The sequence below is a fragment of the Manacus vitellinus genome, unplaced genomic scaffold, assembly GCF_001715985.3.
Source record: "Manacus vitellinus isolate BGI_N305 unplaced genomic scaffold, ASM171598v3 scaffold_2_pilon, whole genome shotgun sequence".
Taxonomy (NCBI): domain Eukaryota; kingdom Metazoa; phylum Chordata; class Aves; order Passeriformes; family Pipridae; genus Manacus; species Manacus vitellinus.
Window position 1 is genome coordinate 33029710 of NW_021940208.1, and position 24526 is coordinate 33054235.

General features: G+C 37.3%; 1 protein-coding gene across 1 annotated transcript in view; it reads right to left on the reverse strand.

The window, feature by feature from the left end:
- The window catches only part of COG6 (component of oligomeric golgi complex 6), a 69052-nt gene that overhangs the window by 33870 nt on the left and 10656 nt on the right, over positions 1-24526 (reverse strand). The window contains 9 exon segments of the mRNA XM_025894958.2: positions 1262-1355; positions 2528-2598; positions 2831-2913; positions 4941-5052; positions 13834-13892; positions 17301-17372; positions 17740-17883; positions 18447-18500; positions 18502-18712. Coding sequence (XP_025750743.2) covers positions 1262-1355; positions 2528-2598; positions 2831-2913; positions 4941-5052; positions 13834-13892; positions 17301-17372; positions 17740-17883; positions 18447-18500; positions 18502-18712 — 900 coding nt within the window.

Genomic DNA, 24526 nt, shown 5'->3' on the forward strand with positions numbered 1-24526 from the left:
TTGCAGATTCATTTTAAACTAGCCAGCTGTGGATTTACATAGAAGATGCTTTTTTCTTTTTTCCCAGAAATGTTAAGAAAGCAAAACAATGATTTTATGAAGTTTCAAAGTATCATAATTCAACAAAACATTTATTACGGAAAATAAAACTGTATCTAAAAAGAATCCTATAAAATGTTGTGAACACAGTTGTAACTGATCTTTTGCAGCTGTGAAAGAGGGTGTGGAGGAGAGAATGTAAGAAAGGACTCTGCAATCTCCAACTATGGCACCACATCCAACAGCTGGGGACGTCAAGTGACATCACTTCTCCCTCACATTAACTAGCAGAGCTGACTGAGCATGTCAAGATCTGTGCTTCCTCTCATAATGACAGAATTTTTAAGGTCCACTTCCACAATGCATTTTTCCTGGGAGGAGCTCCACAGAGATTTACAGTGTCACATACATACACCTTTACACATCTGACACCATTTAAAGACAAGAGCAGCCTTTGCAAGACTGCCCAGTAGTCTGCTGTCCTGGATACCTGTGGCTGAAATTAATTTGCAGTAGTTGCAAAATGTGATGAATGCATTAAAAAAACCCCAAACCAAAACAAACAAAACAAACCCTAAAAAGCAAAGAAGTTTAAGTACCACCTCTTCAGGTATAGTCACTCTAATAAAAACAGTTCTTACAGTGCCACCTCGTGGTTGTTTCTACTAAGTACCATATTTAATAAAGTCCCTGCAGCAAATTCTGAAGACTAGTAGTATTTTACAGATACACAAGTATCTCTACACTTTAGAGGCCAATATGTAGTAGTTTTTAATAGACAACTGGACAACTCCATTCATACTACCAGAGGCACTTCAGTAAGAGCTAATCAGCCCTTAGCAATTTTTCACTTTAGGAATTTAAATGAGATAATCACATGTTTTGGACAGCATTTTTTACTTCACAAAAACCCTTAGAATGAGCACAGCAGAAATTCACAATTCATTTAGGTTAAAATAAAAACAGTCTGACAATTTACTTTAATTAGAAACCAGCGAGTTGGAAAAAGGCTGATGACATTTACTGTATCATAATTATGTCAAAAAGACTTCTAAAATTTAAAGCAGTTGAAATATGATTTTTTTCTATATTTTTATGTTTGAGGTTTTTTTTTTTTAAATTTGACACAGGACTAAACTGCCTTGGCACCGAAATTCATGCCCATCTTTAAATTTTATAAGCTCAAAATTTCTGTTAGAGATAATTGCAAACATTTACTTACTTGTACAGGACTGGTCTATCTTGTAAGGCTTCCATGGCTTGAGCGAGAACTGGAGAAATGTCACATGATTCTTGTGTCAATGTCCTGCATTCATCTATAAAATATCAACACAGATAAAAGCACATTCTTTACACTATAATACATTTTATAACAAGCTGTAAAACAAGAAAATTAGTTAAAACCTCAAAGGCTTTTGACTTTGAATTGAAGCCTTTGGAATATGCTACCCAGGGTAGTTAGTGTTAAATATAACTAAATTCCCCTGCAAGCAGTACTATAAAATGCATGTCCCTCACAAATTTCAACAATAATAATGATTACGGGAAGCTTAGTATTTGTTTGTGCCTACATACAAATGGTGAATCATTCAACCATCAGAATTCTGTTGGGTTCCTTTAGATCTGTTTACCACGTTCCAGGTAAACTATTAAGAAAAAAGGGAGTAAGTATTTAAGCAAGCTGTGGGTTTGTTTTGTTGTTCGGTTTTGTTATTTTTTACCTTCCAGCACATTAACTACAGATTCTTGTATATTCCCTGCAAGAATGTGGAAATCATATAAACTAAATCAAATGCTGGCATAAGAATTATGATTTTTTATTAGGGTGAAACCACAACTATTATATGAGGTTTCAGCATCCTCTGAAGAACACCTAATGAATATAAAAACCACAGTACACCGTTTTTAATTTTTCTTTTCCAAAAAACTTTCTGTCAGTGTCTTTGGAGAAGAGAGAACTAATAAAAAAGCATCTACATTTCACACTATCAAGATGTTACACTGAACACAGATGTCTAGATCCAGAGTACATAAGCAAAAAAAATAATTGCCTAATATCAGTCAAAAGAGCATCCTGCTAAAAGGAGGCGGCTTTATTTTTAATTTTTTAAAAGTAATGCACCACTTCTCCCACTAAACTAGATCTTGCTACCAAATGGTCAAGATAACAACTTCCCTCTAACCCGCACGGAAATGAAATTCAATAGAATTGACAATTTGTTTGGACTATCAAACTGAAGTAGCCACTCTCTGGAAAATCATCTACTAAAAACAGAAATAAATAATACACTTTTATAGTGATGAGACTGGCCCAAAAAAAAAGAGAATCTCCAATTAACTATTTGGGTCATAAAAAATCTTTCACTAAGAAGGAAAACAAAATGTTAATGTATCTTGGAACGGGTTTTTGCTAAGTTCGATCCACATGAAGGAATTAAAGGAATCATCATAACAATATTAATAAACATAAAAACATTCTTAGTCCTACTCTGAGTCCATCTGTAAAGTCGTTCATAAGATGCCTCTTGCAGTAAAGCCATCTGTTCCATAATTTCCAAGCTACAAGGCAAAAAAAAAAAGTTAATTTGCAAATACTATTTTAGGTAGCAAAGGCAGGTGCAAGTCAAATAAAAGATACCATTATTAAAATTAGGAAGATTTTAAAATGTTATTATTAGGGGTTTTTTGTGAAATACTCTGTACAGTCATATGAAGTAAAGAATGAGACCTTGTTTTAACTTCTGCTTTTAACTGTAAATGGTTATCTTGCACTCATTTAAGTAGCACTCACCCTGCCCTTTGCTGATTTGTCCGGAGGAGAATCTTGACATCATCATGAATTTGCTTTACTCGTCCTAAAGCCTTGAAAAAATCCTAAATCAATTTAAAAATAAAATAAAATAATATGAAATAAAATAAATTAATACAATATAAAATAAAATAAAAGCAGTGTTTAAAAGCAGTAACTTCTCAATCAAAGCTCTTGCCCTCTATACTCCCCATTTCAATCCCATATTTATGTTCCTTGTGGGTCTGTGTCCCAAAATCTGTGTCCCAAAAGCTGCTTTTAAAACACACACCCCTCTGTCACCTCATTATTCCACTTTAAGAGCCTTAGTATTTTTTTAGTTTCCCATTGCATCAAGTTATTCTTCCATAAAACAAAATAAAAAGAAAAAAATGCAGTAAAGACATGTTTTTAACCTGCCTTATGTAGTATGTGTGTGTTTCACAGTTATTAGTTAACAGTTTCAGGAGATTTTGAGAACACTACTATGCATTACATCATCTCCCATTAATGTTAGCAACTTAAGAGCAAACTGAAACACTATAAAGTACAATGAATACAGGTTGATATTTGTTGTATTCATAAAATAGGGTTACAATTTCTTAAAAAACATGAAACATTCGCAACAGAATGGACCTAGGTTTTCCAGAACAATCCTTCCCCCCAAATAATTCAGCAGCGGCAGTGAAGACAAAAAAAAAGAACACTAGAAGAGATGGACATATGGTCAAAAGGGTTATATTGTTACTGTTTCAGAAAGCAAATGGAAATCCAATAACATTTTCAAACACATCTTGTAACCAAGTCATCTTTCAAACATGATGGAGGAGACCAGCTAATTCAGATACAACTATTTGTTATATCTTTTGTGATATGAACAGTTTGCCTCGGGAAAGTAGTTTCATTTTGGCTCATCACATAAAATAGAAATATTCTAAGTGAAGTAGGCCAATTTAACCTACTGCCTTGCACCAGTTTTGTTGAAGGCCGTGTTTATAAAAACGTAAAGCACTTTTCCTTCAGGAAAAAAAATATCAAAACAGAAGCCTGACTAAGATGTTTTAAGGGCACTGGTTGACTCTAACATAGGGGAAATACACACAGATGATATTAGTGAAGTCTGCCAGCTAAAGTAGCACAACTGCTGTATCTCAGTTACCTCTGCATATTTTTTAGACCAAGTATCAAAAAACCTATTCCTCATTCTGCTGCAAACCAAACACTGAATAACTGGCACAGCATTGCTGTCATTGTTCCCTGCAACGTGCTTTCTAGAAACCTGAATGTTCTTTCATGGCAATAGCGGTACAAAAGCACACAGCAATTACTCAAGTGCACAATCATTTAACACATTCCATTTATGCTTTCATTAGCACTGTTTATGGTTATCAGTTCCATATCTTTAGTAACGCTTTAACTGCAAACAGGATGCCTGTGGAATCGAGATAGTGTATCTCAGCAGGCAGTCTAGATTTAAGTGAAGGTTTCCATGCAATTACAATAATAAAAAAAATCCATTAAATATACTCAATTCTCTTACTATTCAGTTTGCTTTTACTGCAGAACAATGTGCCTTCTTATTCAAACTATAAACATACAGTGGTTTTGGAAGGTGGTTAGAAGTGAGTCAGTACCTCATATCTTCATCAACCAAGGAATATTCAGGGAAAGCTTCAGCTTGTATGTTTCAAGTCACTGAATACCTATATACATGAGTATGCAAAATGTACACACGCATGCACAGGGGTAGTACTACATATTACTGAAGAGTTGCGAGTTTCTCATTTGCCTTATGTGAGTGTGGTGAAGTTTCAAAACATCTGCACTGAAAATTTAGACTTCATAAAGGTCTTTTGAAGCGTAGAACCACATGAGAGATCATTTGCCCCTTAAAGTCATTACACAAACTAGAATTTAATGTTGATTTTCCTTCCCTATACTTGAATCTTTAACCACATATTTCAAACTCATCAGAAATTCACCATGCTGTTAAAAGGTACATTCTTCCATAAAACATTAAATTGCAAACTGCAAATAAGATCTCATGTACAATTCAGCTACGGTACTTCTACATTTTAGTTCAGGGCAAAGCTTTTAATGTTCATTGAGCTACCTCAGTAATTGGCTCATCTTTCGTGCCTCGAAGCAGGTTCATTTCATCCGGTGTCAGTTGGAATTTTGCTATGAATGCATCTGCAACTTGTGCTTTCATTTCTAATCTCTGACTGTAATAAAACAAAGTGAAGAGGACATTAGCTTTTATGCTTATCTCAGATTTATTTTTAATTTTCATACTCGTGGAAATATAATCACCATCAGAACTTGGTGTTACAAAACTATAATAGTACATTCCTGCCATCAAACACTTGAGTTGCTTCTTCACATACGGTTTTCTATTAAGCTTACATAGATTATTCAGTAAAGACATTACTAAGTTCTTTAAAAAAATATTATTTTAGTATTGGTATCATAAGTTATCTAATTCAGATACTTTGTGCTTGTACAGTTGTAATGCTTGCCTTTCAAATTCGTCAAGGAAAGAATGGGGTTTCTGTGTCTCTGGGTTTTTAGAGAGACACAAAAAAAGTTGTAGCACCCAAAATGAGAAAATTAACAGACTAGATCCATTTCTTTGTAACAACATACAGCTGGGACACGGCAGGGATGTAATATGCAAATGCCCATCTCATGGGCAGCATTTTCCTGCACACATTTTGTCACACACCTTTATAACCACAGAAGGACACAAATGAAATGGACCGAGATTCCTGCAGCAACAGAGGATTTGCATTCCAGGAAATAAAGACTACTTTTTCAGGACATTGAAAAGACACTAATTAGTTATTAGCAATGCTTCAAATAAACCTATCCACTTAATTTCTCTAAATCAACTCTACAATTGCAAATTTAAGGGCTCCGTGAAGCTGAATGTCTCCTAAGGAAAGAACAAGAGTGATGGAGAATGATTTTGACCAATTAAACAGCCAATGGCAGCAGCTGCATCCATGCATCACAGTACTTTCCAACACAGCGGAAGGAGAACGGAAAAACACTACTTATAACACATTCAGTAAATTTTCAATCTGAAGAAAGGAGGTCAAGGTGTAAGAGGAAAAGTACCAAGAGAAGTAGTCTACAAAACATACATGAAACAGACAAGAAGATATTAACAAGAGTATTTTTAACTCAATATTAGGCCTGTGATTTTCTGAGGATAACTATGCCTTTCTAGCAACAGAGACAGAAGATGGATCAGGTCTGCTCTGTAGTAATATATTCCATCAATGATGCATAAGCCATGCTGCTTAGGCTGCCTCAGCTATCCCTGCTCAGCCCTGCCCTGTAATGCCCTTCCCACTGTGACAGAACCATTCTTTATACTATCATGTAGTGAATCAGATCAGGGAACAAATCTGGCAGGAAAAACAGTAAAAGTTTTTATTTTAGGGGGGTGGAGATTACTTGTATTTTCTAATATTTTCTAATACCCCACAGACCATAGTCTGTGCTCAGGGTCTGTGGGGTACTAACATCCATATATGCACCTCTGCTGTACTAAGGGGTGTGTCAGTACCATGAGCTGCCAGACACAATGACTACATAGTTCATTGCTGCTATGAAACTGTTCATGAAAACTACACTTCTGAACTCTTCTGGGGTATAAAAAGAGGTCATTTCAATAGTCAGCTACAAATAATAATCATACTGATAAATACTAGGACTCAAAAAAACCCTAGAGGCATATGACAGCTACTCAAATTGAAAACTAGACAAGGACACTTATAATTTCATGCAATGATGTTGTTTTCAATGGCACATTCCTGTTTCATTCCATCGTGCTGAGCAAGTCTAATCCCTCAATGTTGCCATCATCGGATTTGGTTGAAACAATAGACAATGTAATTTAGTGAATTAACTTTTAATAGTTGTTTCAAGTCTCTCCTCTTGTGATGGAAATCTCAATTTAATATCAATCCATAAAGCTGAAAATACTTACACTGGATTATTCCTCCCAATAGAAAAGAAAAGGAAGGTAGGAAAGAGACAAGAGAAAGCAAATGCAAGACCTTCTTTGGTTTCAATTGAAACAAGATCTCCCATAAACACAGGGGTTATAAAAAAAAAAACAAACAACCTTGCTTGTCAACGTCTCTCCTTCTGCAAGTGCTCACTCTTCACAGTCCTCCTCCCATTGCTGTTTTGCTATTACAGAGAACAAGGTTTGATCCAACACCGTGTGTTAAAGACATTCTCATCCCTGGCCATGTCTTGGGCTAGCATCTGCCATAACTGTTCACTGATGCACTCTGCACACTCCCAATAATTAACTTTTATAAAACAGAGTCAATACATTAAACTCTAGCACACTGGCAAGTTAAAAGTTTCACAGCATAAACACAAGATATCAACCTCAAGGGGGCAGCAATGTTTCACCTCCCTTTCTCAAGAGACTGGGAAGTGGTGACAAACATTTATCCTAAACAAAAGCATGTATCTGAACTTTGATAAAGCTATTTCTTTGGGGCTTTTTATAAAGAACATGATATTTCAACAAGCTATGCACTTTCAGAACTCAGGTTAGCTAGCTCTGCTTGTGATGGCTATGAAAGTTTCCTTGGTTATCAATCTGCATGAGAAAGAGATCCTAGATGATGGATCAGGAACAAAATATGTAAGTTGGACATACCCTTGATCCTTACCTGGCAGTATACAGTATTACTGAGACCAGTACACTCACACAGCTATTCAATTTCTACATATATATATATGTATTTCCTCAGACATAAGCTAAGAGGTATTTAACTAGAATTTAATCAATCTCATTAAAGCAGGGAAATGGATCAAAATGTCCTTCAAGTTTACTATAGCCAATTCACTGCAATAAGTGCCATACAAAACACAATGCAAGTAACAATAAAAGCTAGAGTAAGGTCATCTTACATAAAACCCACTGCAGTTGCTACCTGTGCAGACACTTGGACATTTCAAGACACACTGGCCTTTGTGCAGACATAATAATTTTAAATTGTGTTCTAAGCAGTACAGTACAGCTGAGGAAAGGCTACACTGTGCTGTTATCCCAAAGTTGTTTTTTTTCTTTTACCAAAGTCATTCCTCCATAAAGGAACAAAACTAACAGATCATGGGAATACTGCATTGATGCAAAGGGGGAAGTGCCAAGTGCTGGAAGACTTTGGAGCTTGGGCGGGGGACGGGATTCCAACAAAGAGCAATTTCCCCAGTTTTAATCGTTACCAGGGAGACAGAATTCTTTTGCAAGAGAACTGAAAAGGCTGGGAAAAGTATGCACTTTGTGCATTTTTCCCTTGAATCAAACACAAACGTGCACTGTTAGTTGGGATTATCACCAAGACAGCTCAAAAACGAGGTGGAGGAGAAGCAGAATTTTCCGAACTTATTTTATCATGCCACTAAACACAGCATAAAAATCTGCTAGCTTCCTTTAACTAGGATGAATCAGAGTAGCACATTCTGAATTATTTTCCATTTGCGATACTGAGGATTCAACACATTTTTAAAGCCTCAGAATGATGGAGTATTTCTACCTCATAAAGAAATAACAACCATCTTTAACAGACTTGTATAAAGTCTGCTTTTCAGCAGCAGCTGCAAAAATTTCTTTGATGGTTTTTGTGAAAGGCAAATATACAAGACTACACAACAAAACATTTGCACACAAGTAAGTGTTAGGAAGCATTCTTCAATACCAGGTGCACAAACACATCTCTTATTAAAGGAAAACTAAAATACTGTGAGAAGGTATTCAGTGACCAATTCATCACAGAAAGTAACTATGAAATTTTCTCAATTAAAAAATAGGGAGGCACAGAAAATAGAGTGAATTGTCTAACGTTTCCACGATACAGGAAAACAGCAGTAATAGTAAGTAAGGTTTTAGTGAGACCTCATCTGGAAAACAGATCACAATCCTGATCATCTGTGTTCAAAAACAATGGACTCCCATTACACCAGAGCTAGCAGGATGATCATGGGAATAGAAAACCTAATTTAACACAGGAGATGAAGGAAGCTCTAATTAAGATAAAGGACAATATGAGAAAACAGTCAATTTATATCCAAGAATTAGATTGGAAATCATGGAAAGGCTTTTACTGGAAAGAATGAGCTTTTGGAGAAAGTGTTCCACAAATAGCAACACATACAAAATGTAAAAATAATGCACTAGTCATGTGTTGAACCGTTGATGAGTTTATCACGGTCATCGTGCAAATAACAGGTGGCAGCAGGAATGTGGACTTGACCTTCTCCCACCTGTAATCCCGACCCTAAAGAGAGATAGCCTGCAATGCTACCGTCCTCTCATCTAATACATTCTGCTCAAAGAATAAATAGGGAAAAATCAAAAAGACTAAATCCAAAGTTAAGCAACACATCTGCACCGAAATGATTCAATCTTACCAAACAGATTACTAAACACTAAAATAAAAAAGCTTCTATACTGTAAATAAATTCATGGAATTCAGTAATTTTCTACTTTCATACCGATTAGGTTTTCTATAAACATGATGGGTATGTATCTACAGAACAGTCTGGACAAATAATTCATATTCAGAACTTTGCAGAACTTTGCAGCAATCATGTGATATATATATATATATATGTATATATAGACACACACACTTATTGGGTAAATCAGTGTTCAGCAACGGTTAAGATACAAGATATGGTTTCTAAGTTGTGCACAGAGACTAAATTAAAAAGGAGTGCATTTCCGGTGAACAGATTCTTTTCCATTTTGTAGAGATGACCTAATTGATACTCCCATATCAAACAGACTGATTTCTTCTTCAGCTTATCTTTTATGAAATCTGATATAACGCCACTTGAAGCGGGCCTGCTTAGTCTGGCTTCAAATTTGCCATTGAATTCAAAAATGTTGCCAAAGGCATGAAATTAAAACACTGTTCTCTACATCCACCTGGAATACAATCAGAACAAATGAGCTTAACCTGCAGCAAAAGGAGAACTAAATCAGAGTAGGAAAACAATAAAGAACCAAAATCAACTTCCAGTGCAGACCATGGGCTCTTCTGTTCCTGGGCTTCTCCTCTAAGAGCAGATTAGACAAACATGAGTCAGAAATGGTATCATGTAACTGATTCGGCACTTCTGATGAATGTTTCTTGACTTGTAAGACCACATCCCATTTCATACTGCCCAAGAGTACCTCATGTCTCAACAGAGTACATGGTTGCCAGGTAGAAAAGCTGGAAAAAAATAAGGTTTTGCACTTTCTCTGCTAGTCACGGCTAGAATGTGACAAATTAGGTTTTGGTTTTTTTTATTTTCAGATCCATTCTAGCTGGTTTTATTCCTCTGTTACACTTTGTAACACATGCTTTAACTTGGTACAAATCAGGAAAGAAAATCAACCTCAGAATTTCAAGTCTTCACCCTCCCCCACACATCCAATTATAATTAAGTTTAGGCAATCACTGCTTTTTCTCATGAAGCTTATTCATGGGAATAAATGTAATTACAAGTTTCAAAAGGTCAACATATGAAATACATCTCATCAATGCAAACCACCAGATCACCACTTTTCTTAGCATACGCTGATAAAATCAAACCTCTCTAACCTGCTACTAATAGTGCTGAACTTCCTGCATCATGTCCAAAGTGACTACGACAAAAAAATATATTTCTTAGAAAAGGAAAAAGGCATCACCAACAGATAAGCATGAGAGATCAATAGTGCAGCACTACTGAAGCAGATGTCCACTATGAAATATTTTTCTTAAGACTTCTGACCTTGTATTGAGCACAGAGGTGACAGTCAAATCATTAATTCCAAGAACAGCATTTGTTGAATTTAAGTAAAGAACAAGTCTGAATGGAATTCAATTAAAACAAATTGAAGTAAACAGTGTTACATTCCTGTCTGGGATTCATACTTAACATATTTTTAAAAAGTGAAACAATCCCACTGCTACGTAAACCAGTTTTTTTTTTGAATCAACATAACTAACAAGGATTCTGACATTAAAACACAAGTTTTGCTCTGAAACACAAATTTTGTGTTTAAGAACACAATTAAGAGAGGGTAGCAAAATAAGAGAAGGTGTAAAGGTGTTCAAGCGCATAATTTCAATGAAAGCTCTGAACCATCAGCCTGACTCAAAAATATCCGTCCAAGCCATTTCCATTCTCATTTTTTTATAATAGTTTTCAGAGTATTATGGTCTTTACGTCCAGAAAACTACTTCTAGCTCTCACCACTTTTTCTAGTTCTGCAGACTTATTTTCAGTGATCCCCCTGAGCACATACATACACTCATATAATTGTCCTTACTTAATTTTATAAGAATTAATATTGTACCTATTACCTTCTAGTCTCTCTCCTCAACTGTTACATCCACAATTGTGGCTAACCTCAAAAACAATCGTGCATATCTTACCATTAAGTGGCTGGTAGAATTACTACGAAGCCAGGCTACTGGTATTCTGCATACAGTATTTTGGAACTGAACAGTTATTTCTCTGGTTTGGGAACTACTGAACTCTGGAACACTTGTTCCTGATGCAAGGTGAAGTAGTTTAGTATTGCAAGTAAGTTTTCAGCTTCATACCAGGAAAGAAAAGAACTAAAGTCAGGTACAACAAGAGAACCAACAAGTCAGACAAAGCTATTATTAAAATCTCACTTCAAGGACCAACATCCCTTTTCTATCAGCCTACTAGCAATAGCAATTAAACAAACCCACATCTTCTAAAACAGCGGAGGTTGTCCGAAAACAAACTAATCGCCTCACTACTATACATAAAACATCCAATGCAACCTGAAAGCAAACAGCGTATGGAAATCTAGTGAAGATAATGAAATGGAAGTGGATTTTTGACAATTCCCAGAAATTGTCTAAATTAACTACCTCAGTTTTTCTTTACTGTAGAAGTTTGTTACGAAATACATTAAAATGAACATTCTATTCAAGACTCTAGGTTACTGAACAGCAATAAATTAACCTTATGTAATGGAGAGATGGGTTGGATGTCCTGGACTACTTTATTTCATGCTACATGGTTCTATTAAGTTGTGATAAGTCTCAGTTTCAAGGAAAAAAGGAAAAGCTAAAGTAATCAGATAAATGCTAAGCATAATAGAAGACGATAATAGAACAGGTCCAGCTTTCATATCTACATTTCAGTCAGACAGCATCTTAGGACAACCCTTAGGAGACAGAGAAGCCATGCCCTTACAGTTTCACCATTTACTCCTTTGTTGGCTTAAAAAATGTCACCTGTTAAGTTGAAGGAATCAGGAACTTAAGACCTGTATTTTTTCTGACTGTAGGCAAGATTTCAGCTCTTAAGAAACCCCTAACATTTGGTAGCAGATGCCTCTTCACACGCCTGATGTGAATCAATGGGATGCATCAGAACAAACAGTTAATTAACAAGTTAAAATAAAAGATGATTAAAAGGTCCCAAAAGGAACAAAGCAGCCCTCACACTGTAGCTTTTAACTAAATTTTTTGTAAGTTTAGACAGGGAAAAAAGTTTACTTTGATAGTAAATGGCACTACGAATTTTCCAAAACCATCAGACTCTAGAATCACAAGTACTTCTTGGCTTCTGCTCATGGGTACTTCATGATATACTTATTCCTACATATACACTCTGAGGTCACAGAGACCCTTAGAAGGACAGGCTACTTCCTAAACTTTTTTCCCCTCTTCACACTAGGGGGATGTTCTGTCTTTTAAAGGAATTAGCAGGAAGTCTTTTAAGTAAATGATTGTGTGAGTAAGGACTATATTGTGGAAATGCTGCTGTACTGCCTGCATAATCTCCTTTAATGGAACTTAAGGCCAATTAGACATACACCACTTGGGATTGGTCTTGACATCTTCCATTCTCCTTCTGAACAAGGTATCAAAGCATTTCCTTTTCTTGAGACTGTAAAATAAATGACCACTTCTCTGTCCTATTACATTATATACTCACATTCAAAATGACAAATTTTCAAAGACTTTACTTCTGCTCACTTGCATAAATTGTGCCTCTACCAAATCCTTCACTTTATATGAACCAGCATTGCATTTTATGCAGTTATTCTACATTCAACCTTCAAGATGTGTACAGATTAGACTCCAACTTCACATTCAGACTTCCACAGGACATAAACTACTTTCTATCGAAGTCCACAAGATGAACCTACTGATTCTGAAAGCCCACTGAGAGCTATCCAAACTTGTAATTTCTACTACAAACTTATTACTGAAAATAATTATTTCTAACTTCCAGAAAACTATATAATTTTCATAAGAAAGCTCATAAAACAAGGAGATTCATTCTTCTACACTGAGAAAATGTAAAGTTGTAAAACCACATATCCTAGCCATAAAAACAATAAAGACTACTTGCATCTGTCATAGGCCATTATCCCCGTTCCCATGAATAAATATACTGACAAGAGCAAAATACAAATCTTTTTTTCCACAGGAGGTTGGAGAACCAAGGGAAAAAGTGACCTGTGTTAGGCTCATTAAACAGCACTTCTGTATTTTACAGTTAGCTTTAAATACGGCAGAGTAGGTTAGAATTCAGCTTTTTGTTCCCTCATACAATCCCTGAACCAGAGAATGATTTCCACTGGATATGAAGCATTAACAACAAGAAGCCTGTCAAACTGATGAGACGTTGAGTTGGTCCATATCTGCTACAACACAATATAATTTACATTATCAACTGACAGTAGGTAAAGCACATCCGTATCTAGCACGCTGTGTCACTGTAACTGATTCTTTTCCCTAAAAAGCCAATTTTTATTGAAATAAGCAATAACACACATTCTTACCTTTTTGGATCCTCTAGCAATAAACTCAGAATGCAATATTTTTATTCCAATTGAGCTGCAAACACAGATAGTGTTAAAAAAAACCCAAAGTCATTACTCAAAAATAGAAGTGGCAGGATCACATCTAGAAGAAAATTCCATCAAATAAATAAGGTGGTATACATACTTTTCTGCCTGGAGTTTTGTGGTTTTTACAATCAAGTCCTGGGTTTGTTCCTTTGCTGCCTAGAATACAATTAGAAATATGAAGCATGTGAAAAATACAAACACATCAAATGTATTACACCATCTTTAAAATCTGTAATACTTTTGAAACTTTCCAAATATAAGCAATCTAAAGAGTGTACTGTTTGAAACAAAAGGCCTTCTTTAAACAAGTATTCATTAACTCTCCCTATTTCAGGCAGGAAAAATAAATTATTATCCTTATCCATATACATTTTCATGTTTATATACATTTATATTCAAAATACAGAAACACTGCAAGTATTAGAAATAGTTCTGCTTATTTTGTTTGTTCATCAACTGTAAACTGTTTGCTCTTACAAAATGAAAAATGAAAAAGATTCCTTTGGATGCTAAACTGCCCAGTAGCAGTGTCCGTCCAGACTTTTCAGACAAGATGAAGAAAACAGCTCTGCTAGTCTAAGCAAGCTCAGCTCTACAGTCCAAGCAGCTTACAGAGCTGTAAGGACCAAGAAAAATGATTAAGAAAAATTTCTTCACCGAAAATGTGGTCGGGCATTGGAACAGGTTGCCCAGGGATGTGGTTGAGTCACCATCCCTGAAGGTATTTAAAAGATGTGTAAATGTGCCATTTTGGGACATGGTTTACTGGTGGACTTGGCAGTGCTGGGTTAATGACTGGACTTGCTGACCTTATAAATATTTTTCAACATAAATGATTCTACAATTTTAAGATTATGATGTTCATCATAGTCCTAAATATTCAGTAATGACAAAGCAAGGGAATTCATGCAGAAACAATTCTGCATCAGACAGCAGTTGCATGACTAAAGGGATTGCTGCAAACGAAGTTAAAGAGTTCTGAAACTTAATGCCCACCAAAAAGATAAAAGACATTTGGAATTGTTGGTTTCCCACTGGATGCCCCCAATGATCCCCTAGGCAGTAAAATAAGATGATTTTACAAAAAAAATTCCTGCAATCAAAATGCATTCAGCATAGAATAATATTGCAAGTGAAGAGGTGGAAATGGCTATAAAGATATTCTGTGTGAATAATTTCAATATTGTATTAGGTCCAAATTACAGTATTTGCTGAAATGAAGATGCCAGTCTTAAAACTCCTGAGAGGGTTAACAAAAGTACATATGCACACTGAATTTTCTAAAGGAAACTAACACGCAAACTTCATAAAAAGTTCAACAGAATTTACTGAACATTTAGTAGTTCCAAAATAACTTAAGATATCTTTAAGCTTTTTATATCTTATATAAACAATAATATTTAGGCAGTTTAATAAATTCATAATTTAAACCTTTTGACCATTACAACAAAAGACTAGACCTGAACTATTCAGTACAGGAATCTACTATTTCCAGACTGGTTTCTGCCATCACTTTCTTCAGAGCTGCATATTTTAATAAAAAAACAAACAAACAAACAAATTTGCTTCCTTTCCAGTATTTTCTGGACAGAAGTACCAATTACCAACAATAATGCTAATAGTAGGACAGCAGAAAGGATGAAAAAGTGGTTTTTCTGGATCTAGCTAGATATATCAGAAGCCAATTTATATTTACATGCATTCAAATACATGCCAGATATTGTCATTATTTTATGTATGAAATGTAAGAGCTTATATCTAACCAAACAACGTAAGTGTCAGAAATGAGTCAGACATGACAGAAAAATCAGAAAGTTGGTATTTGATGTTTCTTGTATATCCAAAAAAACCTATTTTTCTCTTCCTCCCCACCTCAGTATGTAACTAAAACTTTCATTATCCTTCAGTCCCACTTTATTTCATTTCAGCACTTGCCTCCTTCTCTCCCTTTCAGCCACTGTCCAAAAATCAGATTTGACAGTATATGGTTATTTGAATGAGATGGTATTATAAACTTAAAAAATAACAAAGATAAAAAGCTTTCTGGCTTATCTAAATATATTCCCTTTCATGTCTTTATATTTGTTCTGCTTTTCTTAGCACACTTTTCTGCCTTATATGCCAAATATCCTCCTCTTTGTATCTTCTATTTGCTCTACTTAGTTCATTTATGTCTTCTTATTCAGCTTAAGCACATGCCTGCAAGTCTTTGTGTCCTATTACAGTTAAAGTACCAGAGTATTTCACAACTGAGTGCAAATTTGTGAGCTTATGAACTTGCTTTACATTCATACAGACAAAGAAAACATGGATTGAATCGAGGCAAGTTATGAGTTCTACAAGGCTCCAGAGGGAACCTCCTGTGGGGCACAGAACAAAACTACCTACTGACTTCAACAGAAAAAGAAATCTCTGCGGGGTGGCTGTGCTCTGGGAAAGACAAAAATCAGAGAGGATAGTTACACTTCATGATCTAAAGACAGAAAAGAGCAAATATCTGCATGGACACTTGACTCATTTCCACATCTAAGAGTTCAGTCTAACAGCTCCTGAACTGCGCTAGGGACACATCCACGTTAACAGTGTTCAAAGAGATTTGAGACCTCCGAGGTGCGTTACCCACTTCCTTCCAAAACTGAAAATTAAGTACTGCAGTTGGCTACACTGTAGTCTCACATTTTTTGATACAAGTTCATCAAGCTACAAGCATTTGTACAATGACTATGAAACCTGTTTATCTAAGTAGAAGGACATCTAATATCCACACACATACATATGGAGAGGAAAACACAACTGTTTTTCACGGGATTTTTTAGTGAAAGACTCTTATTCACATATTATAACTTATGTGCTTTATTAAGAACATAATTAGTTTGACAAAACATCTACACTTCAGCATCCATAAACCTTTTATACTCATCACTACATTGAATATTGAACTTGTACAGTAAAACCAAACCAGATTTAGTAATATATTATAGAACACAAATTTTTCCCCCATCCAGAATATTATGGATTCAGGATTAAAGGAAAACAGAATCGGTTTTGTTGTGTATCAGCATTCTGAGACAATGTTATGAAACAAAACCAATACATTGAAGATGCACAGCAGACTTGTTTCCCTCTTTGAATTACAAGATACTTTCTTATAAATGTAATTGAGGTATTTATATGAACACATAACTCAATAGATGCAGTCAATGCAAAAGGTATTTTAAAAGGAAATAAACAAATTAACCCTTTAATTTCACACACATCCAATCTAATAAAATATTTCCTCTCCACTCACATACAAATGGATATCACATTGCTATTCTCAAAGTAAGTATATTGCTGCATTTTGAATTGCAATTTGGAAGAAATTAAAATTAAAATTAAAAATTAAACTTCCTTGATAAATCTTCTGAACAAGGAAAATGAAGCATATTAATATCCTAAAGTAGCATAATATGCATACCATGGAAACATCTCAGTGTTGCTGTTAATCTCCAAAAATAATTGGTTATCCGTTTAAAAGAAAGTAATCCCACCTCATCAGTTAAAGCACATCTATTTGTATATTACCTTCAAACGACTGGACATGTCTTCACAGCAGCTGCTCATTGCTTGCACATCTTCGTTTATACTCTCAAGTTCCTAAATAAGTTCAAATAACAGTAACTGTGTTTAAAGTCAGAAATGCCATGTCCAGGCCCAGCTCCATCCCACCAAATTAGATGCCCAAGTAACAAGGAACATAGTCACTCTAGGTTCCCTGTTAGTCAATACCAAGAACGCACCACTAAAGATCAACATTCTCTTGGGACTTTTATCTGTTTGAAACATAACATCCCTCTGCATAACATTTTCACTAAATGAAACAAATGATGTATCAGTTTTACTCTAAAAGTATAATTGTCCTGGACACTCAAAATCTCTCTTAATCCTTTTTTCTTTATTTTTCCACTTTAAATTACATAGCAGTACTCTTGCAAGATAGCTAGTCATGCTGCAAAAATGCTACCTCTTTAACTTGCTTGAATATGTGCACAAATTCTTCATTTATGGCCAAGCTCCGTCGTTCAATGTCTCCACGCAAGTTTCTTCGGGTGCGCAAACTGTTTTCCACAAAAAAGGTGGAGAGAGCCTTGAGTGCTTCCAGCATTTCCTAGAATATAGTAAGAAAAAAAAAAATCTTAACTTTGGACACAGTTACAAAGAAGCAGGTTAAATAGTCTGTAACCATCCCAAGTTCATGGTCTTATTAAAAATAAAACAAACGTAATAAATGGTTTTAAAGGAAAAACTACCTAAACACGCTGCGGATCAGGTGGCAAACAACCGAAATAATTGCTGAGCCTTTCTTCTTCTAACAGACAACTCTGTCTGCTATTTTAGAGTAGCTTTAAACAGTAAGATTACTTTCTGTAAAGGAATGACCTATTCATAGCTAGAAAACATTTAAACAGCAAAAAACTTGAGAAGTGCCCTCCGAGGCAAGCGATACAAACCTCCCTACGATCAGAGGGGATGAAACAGGAGCGTGGCATGTCGCTGGAGAAGCGAGAACCAATGCTATACGTAATTAATACTGCAAGCGGCCACCCGCAGCTCCGCAGCGGAACTGAGGGTACGGCGGGCCTCGCCCCCCGCCGCGGAGCCTGTCGGGGCCCGCGGCCCCTGACGGCTCATCCGGCCCCCGCCCCGTCCCTCAGCCGCCGCCCGACCCACCTTGTCGTTGTCCAGGCGCGTCTCCAGGATCTTGTTGAGCTTGCGGGACAGCGGTGTTGGTGCCGGGCGCGGGCGGGGAGCCCCGGCCCGGGGGCGGTGGGCGCTGCGGCGCGGGGGCCGTGTCGGCCACGGCGGCCTGGCTGCGGCCCTCTCCGGCCGCAGCGCCCCGGCACGGACCAGCTCCGGCGGAAACGCGCTCCCCAGGCTTTGGTTCCGGCCTAGCGCAGGCCGGCCGTGGAGCCAGGCATCGCCTGGCACAAGTGGCACTGAGGGGAATAAATAAAAGATTTGGGGTTGATGATGAGCAAGAGGGTTCACTTCCTGAGGCCGAATAGCTGTATTTATTTAATGAAATCAATGCTTTAGTTATGAGCACATCTAGGAAGGAAAAATAAATGTCATCTCTATTGCATAAACTAAAAGCAGTAGCTGTAGAAGTGTGTCAAAATGAGGAGGTGTCTTTTTTCGGCTGTGCATTTACTGACACAGAGGTGAACATCTGAGGTCTCCTCGCAGCTCCAGAGCACAGAATCACAGAATCAACTGGGCTGGAAAAGACTTCTGAGATCATCGAGTCCACCATCTGACTGAACACCACTATGACAACTAGACCATGGCACTAAGTGCCATATCCAGTCTTCACTTAAACACAGGTGACTTCATCACCTCCCTGGGCAGCCCATCTCAATATCTAATGACCTTTTCTGAGAAGAAATTCTTCCTAATGTCCTACTTAAACCTACCCGGGCACAGCTTAAGACCATGTCCTTGTGTTGCTGGTTCCCTGGGAGAAGAGGCCACCCCACACCTGGCTACAACTCCAGGCAGTTAGAGAGAGTGATAAGTCAGCAGAGCTGCCTCTTGCTCTGGCGTGTAGGAGATGTGGCTTTGGCAGCTGGGGCCATAGTGGGACCTGCTCCATGGCAGCAGTGGCTTTGCTCCCTGGACAGCCTGGACAGGGCCCTGTGGCAGTGCTGCTGTTGATGGTATGGGCCAAACACCCGCAGGAGCCTGGCTATGTGCCCCACTCTCATGCTGCAGCCATGGCATGTTCCGTCTCAAGTGCTGAGATGCGACAGAGGAATTTCTTTTCCAAAGGTACACAGATAAAAGTAGGATGCCATGGAAAGAAGATGACTAGGAGCACACAGCTGTTATGTAAGAAGATAAGGGTCCCATCATGGTATTTACTGTGAAAACAAGAGCACCTTGCATATGCAATTGAAAGTCTATTTCCATTTGTCTGATGGTGTGTGGATCATTCATTGCTCTTCTGAAAGCTCTTCCTGAAAAGAACTGCAAGTGAATAAAATAACCTTTGCCTTTATGCCCAAGGGGGAGCACTGAGCTTCTAAATCTTTTTGTTCTTTTAGTTTGAGTAATTTGTCTCAAGAAAAAATTACATGACCAGAGCCCCTCTCCTGAAATCTTAGCATGATGGAGAGAGCGATAGGATATTTTTCTATTTAATTTTTTCTATTAAATTTTGTTTACTTCCTTACATGAATCCTCTACATAAAAGACCAGCTTTCCTGAATAGCCTGTGTAGTGCTTTTTTTTCTACCCTTGCCTAGTCAGGAAGCAGGGTGTCAAGTATTTTCAGACACCTTGTTTCCCTTAGTTTCTCTTTCTCCTCCACCATATTACATTGATGTTATCTCATTCTAGATGTCCTTTACTTCTGACTGAACTTCCAGGAGCCAGGATCTCCCTTCTCCATGTTAGAATGTGGAGATAAAAAGGCCCAAAGTCATCACAGGTGTAACCAATTAATATTTAAGCATGTCAAGAAAATCCTATTATTAGAAAGATCCCCTCCCATCTGTAAGTTGGATGTTGTTAGCTGTTTGAGCAACATTTTAAATGCTGTTAACCTGGTGAATAAGTTGACAGAATGAAGGCACGCCTTGAAGTCAGAAAGACTACATCTGAAACACAAGTGTCAGATAAGTCACGACCATTGCCAAGTCTTGTCCAACAAGTTATTCCACAAACATACAAGGAGCCACAAAGAATTCCCTCTATCAGTCAGTACATGCACTTTCTTTTGAAGCAACTAATTCTGTTGTCAGATGCTTCTTCATGGGTGTGCATTTTTTCAAGAATTTCTTTCATGAGCCAGAATGCTTCTAGCTAGTGTAAAATATTGGGCTGACAGCAACCAATAGGGTTTTGAAACAGCACGTGTTTGTCTATGCATTTGTTCTTCTGGAAAAAAATGGGAAGAAATAATCAAGGGAGCACTTTTTAAACTCCCACAACTGAAAAAAGGGCTTATCTTTTGTTCATCTTTCAGGAATATTAGATGAAGCTATGAAAAAAAATCCTCTCTTTTTTCTGATATGAATAATATTTGCAGGGTAGATTTTTCCCCAGAACAGATTTTTTTAAACAAAAATGCAAATGTGAGTGCAATGAGATCACCATCTAAAACTCAGCTGAATTGCCACGGTTTCTACGTGTCACAATGGTGGGATTTGACGTGATATTCTTGCCAGTCTGCTTGCCCACCAGTAAACATCCTATTGAGTCAGTTGAATGTACATTGTGGGATAAAACAATGGGGAGTTTGTGATCTGTAACTGTCAGAAGGTACTTTCAGTTATCAGTTTATGTGTATCAATGGTAGACAGTCTGTGTAGTGTGTGTAATTTACTCCACTGTAAGTTCCCTTACCAAAGGGAAAATTACAGCTGTCAGTAAAGACATGTCTGATACATGGTATTTTCTGTTAATTTCTTATGTCAGTTCCTTATTATGTTGGTTTTTGGTTTTGTGAGCTTCCCCCCCAGACAACAAAACTGTTAGACAACTATTATTGCTATGCAGCTGGTGAAAGTGTTCACAAAACACTCATTTGGTGAACTACAGGCAGGAGCAAGATTTAGCCTGCACAACAAGGAGTGTGTGATTGGTGGAAGACCACTTGCTGTCCACATACCCCAAGCTAATAAATGCTGTTGTACTTTCAAATGCTTGGAGGTACATATACTTTTTGAATACAAAGATAATAAGGGTTTGTAGTAGTAATCTGAATCTGCTCTGCAAAAGGCTAGGTAAGAATAAAACCCAGTGGTTGAATAGGTTGACTGGGCTCAAAGATGTGACTGGAACTGGTATTTCCCTACCCTGTGGTGAAAGAGGAGTGACAGAGCAGCACATAAAGAAAATGTTTTCTCAAATACAGAGAAAGAGGAGTAGCCCTTGCTATGGGTGTTGTCATAGGCAAATGAGGGTAGAAAAAGGGAATTTTTGTGATGAAGGGGAAAGAAAATGTAAAAATACATTAAAACAAGAATAGGAAGGAAGGAAGGAAGGAAGGATAGACCAACGCAGAGCTTGGATCAATATGCACAGAGGACAGAGCAACAGGGAAGATTATGAAGTGAAGTCAGGGAGGGAATAGCAAATGCCTATAATTAGTTGTATTTTCTACAGTGTAATAGATAAAAAGAATTTGACAATGCTACTTTGCATACAGTTGACAAGTCCTGATGCTTTCAGATGCTGTGAAGAAGAGTATCTGCAGGAAGTTGGTTGTAATAATAACTATGCCATCCCTGTAAAAATTATAATAGCCCTCTATGCTGCAGCCACTATTGAGGATCAAGTGAGTAGAACTTGGCCCTGTTGGGCTCTCCACTGCACACAGCGTACCCCAAAAGAAATCCACCACTGCCTTATGTTCTTCACTGGTTCTCTGCCATGAAATTATTCATCAGTTTTCTCCAGTATTTTTATGTCTTTTTGTGCCATGGTTGGGACAGAAAATTCAGCTGATAGGCAGAAGCACAGGAAAAATGTTCTGTGTCCTTGGGTCAGAGCTGGATTTTTTTAATGTATTATTTCCTGAAAGGTTAATGTTGTAGATATTTTTCACCAGAAGAAATCAACCCATTCCTTCAATTTTTCAAAAGCATGAAGACAGTGCTGACCCCATTTTGCAAATTCAGGTATGACTCGGAGTGATTTGCCCAAAGGTCACCCCGACAACAACCCGTAGTCATGTAGAGAAACCTGTCTGTGCCCCTTGAAGGTTCAGAAGAATGTACAGTGCTGAAGTTTTCAGTTAGCTCATGCTATCTCACTTGAGGATTTATTGTTGTGCCTCACAGTCAGCAGTAGTGGTTATAATATATGTGATGCTGAATCAGCCACCTGGTTGAGGAGCTGTAAAACTCCTGTTTGTTTAAACTCACTAAAAAGATAACACTAGCAGTACACTATGCACTTTAATGCATACCAAACTCATGAAATCTTCCTGTTCATCTCCTGCTAAAAAACCCCAACCATTGATGTCAAGAGAAGTATTGTGTCAGCAAAACCAATAGGGTTTAGTCTAAATATATTTGGCTCTAGAACACTACAGAATATAGGACTTCTCTAAGGAAGTGGTTGTCTAAACTATGTGGCCACATTCCCAGCAAGGTCAATAGCAGTGCTCACTCACTCAATGAGGGCCCAAATTTCACCTAAAAGAAAGAAACAAATTGTTCAGGTTGTGGAGCCAGGAGAATTAATATCTGCTTGTGGCTGACTGACTGCATCACCTCAGTGACTGAGGTGTCTCTCTGGCTGAGGTATAAAGCTTATCTTCCTTTGCATATACTCATTAGTATGCTGATGAGATCTGTAATATAGAAGATTACTCTTATCATTATCATTACAATAACAATATAGCAGCAAGGAGGAATATTTTTACCAGAAAAGAAAAGTAGAAGCAGGACAAAAGTAACACATTATAATGATATGTGTCAGTCCTGCTACCCTTTTTCTTCAAGCAATGACTGCCTATGTCCTGCTGGCAAAAAGTCTCTGAAAGGTGTTCTGGTTTACAGATGAAATAAAAGTTACCCAAACAACTGAACTAAAATTACAACTATTCACCAGCAGACAAAGAAACAGTACCCTTGACTGCATCCTGATCTCAGCTGAAGTCAGTCTCTAGGAGAGAAAATCTAGAGAATGATGCATAAATTACTGAGCAATACCTTCACATCAGCTGATCAACACAATGTTGTCTATGGGATTGTGACATGGCCATGACATAGATCATGACAAGCCAAAGGTAAGTCTAATAAATCATAAGAATGATAGCATTAGAAAAATGCCTTTTGAGTAAGTACATCAGCAATACAAGTTTTGACAAAGACCATAAGTGCTGCAAACTTGGCTGAGTTCCCTTTTTTGACAGCTCCTCTAACTGCTGTATTATAATCCAGCATTTGGATTATAATTTGACCCTGGGGGTCAATTGTCTATGTTTTATGGATCTCAGTCAAATCGCTTAGTTTTTAATTCCCTTGACTTTTCTGGCATGTTTCTTTTGAACAGACTGCTCATTGCAGTCCCTTAATGGAAATCCAGACACTGCCTTAAGCTCCCACAGCTAGTGATGAACTATGACTGTTCCTCACTGAGATGTTCCTATTATTTCCAGAACACAACCACTGTGGTCACTTTGTGTTTACAGTTCAAGTCACTGAAGACACATGATAAATGTATAAATGTATAAATGTATACATTGCTGCTATTCAGGATTTGTAGAGGACTCCAAGATAGTATAACTCCACTTGGCAGGGCAAGAGATGCACAAATGTAGAATGAAGTGCATTTTTACATCCCTATTTTTTTCATTTTCTCTATTACTTTGACTGAGTGGTCTCTGTTTTGAGGCCTGTTTGACTTTTCCAAAGCTCCTTTTAAACTCCTATTAGATAACTTTTGCCCTCTTGCCCTTTTTGCATATACACACACTCACACTTCTGCACGCAGGCAGGGTAGTATGGCTGGCTTCTCTCAGCTCCTGCCAATTTCATTACCAAAGTCAATATCAAAGGTACAGTCCTTAGTGTTAATAGATGCTATACTGGATCTGGTAGCTGTTGATTGAGATGTAATTGCATAAAATGATAGATTTCTCACCTTGCTAACCCAGCAAATCCTGCATGAATGTTCTTATTGGCACAGAAGGGACAAGAGTATATGGTCAGGGACATCTGGCAGGTAGAAACTCACTTTTAAATTGCAGCCAACAATTTTGTCAGGCAAAAGTGAATCTGGAGCCATGAGTGCACAAG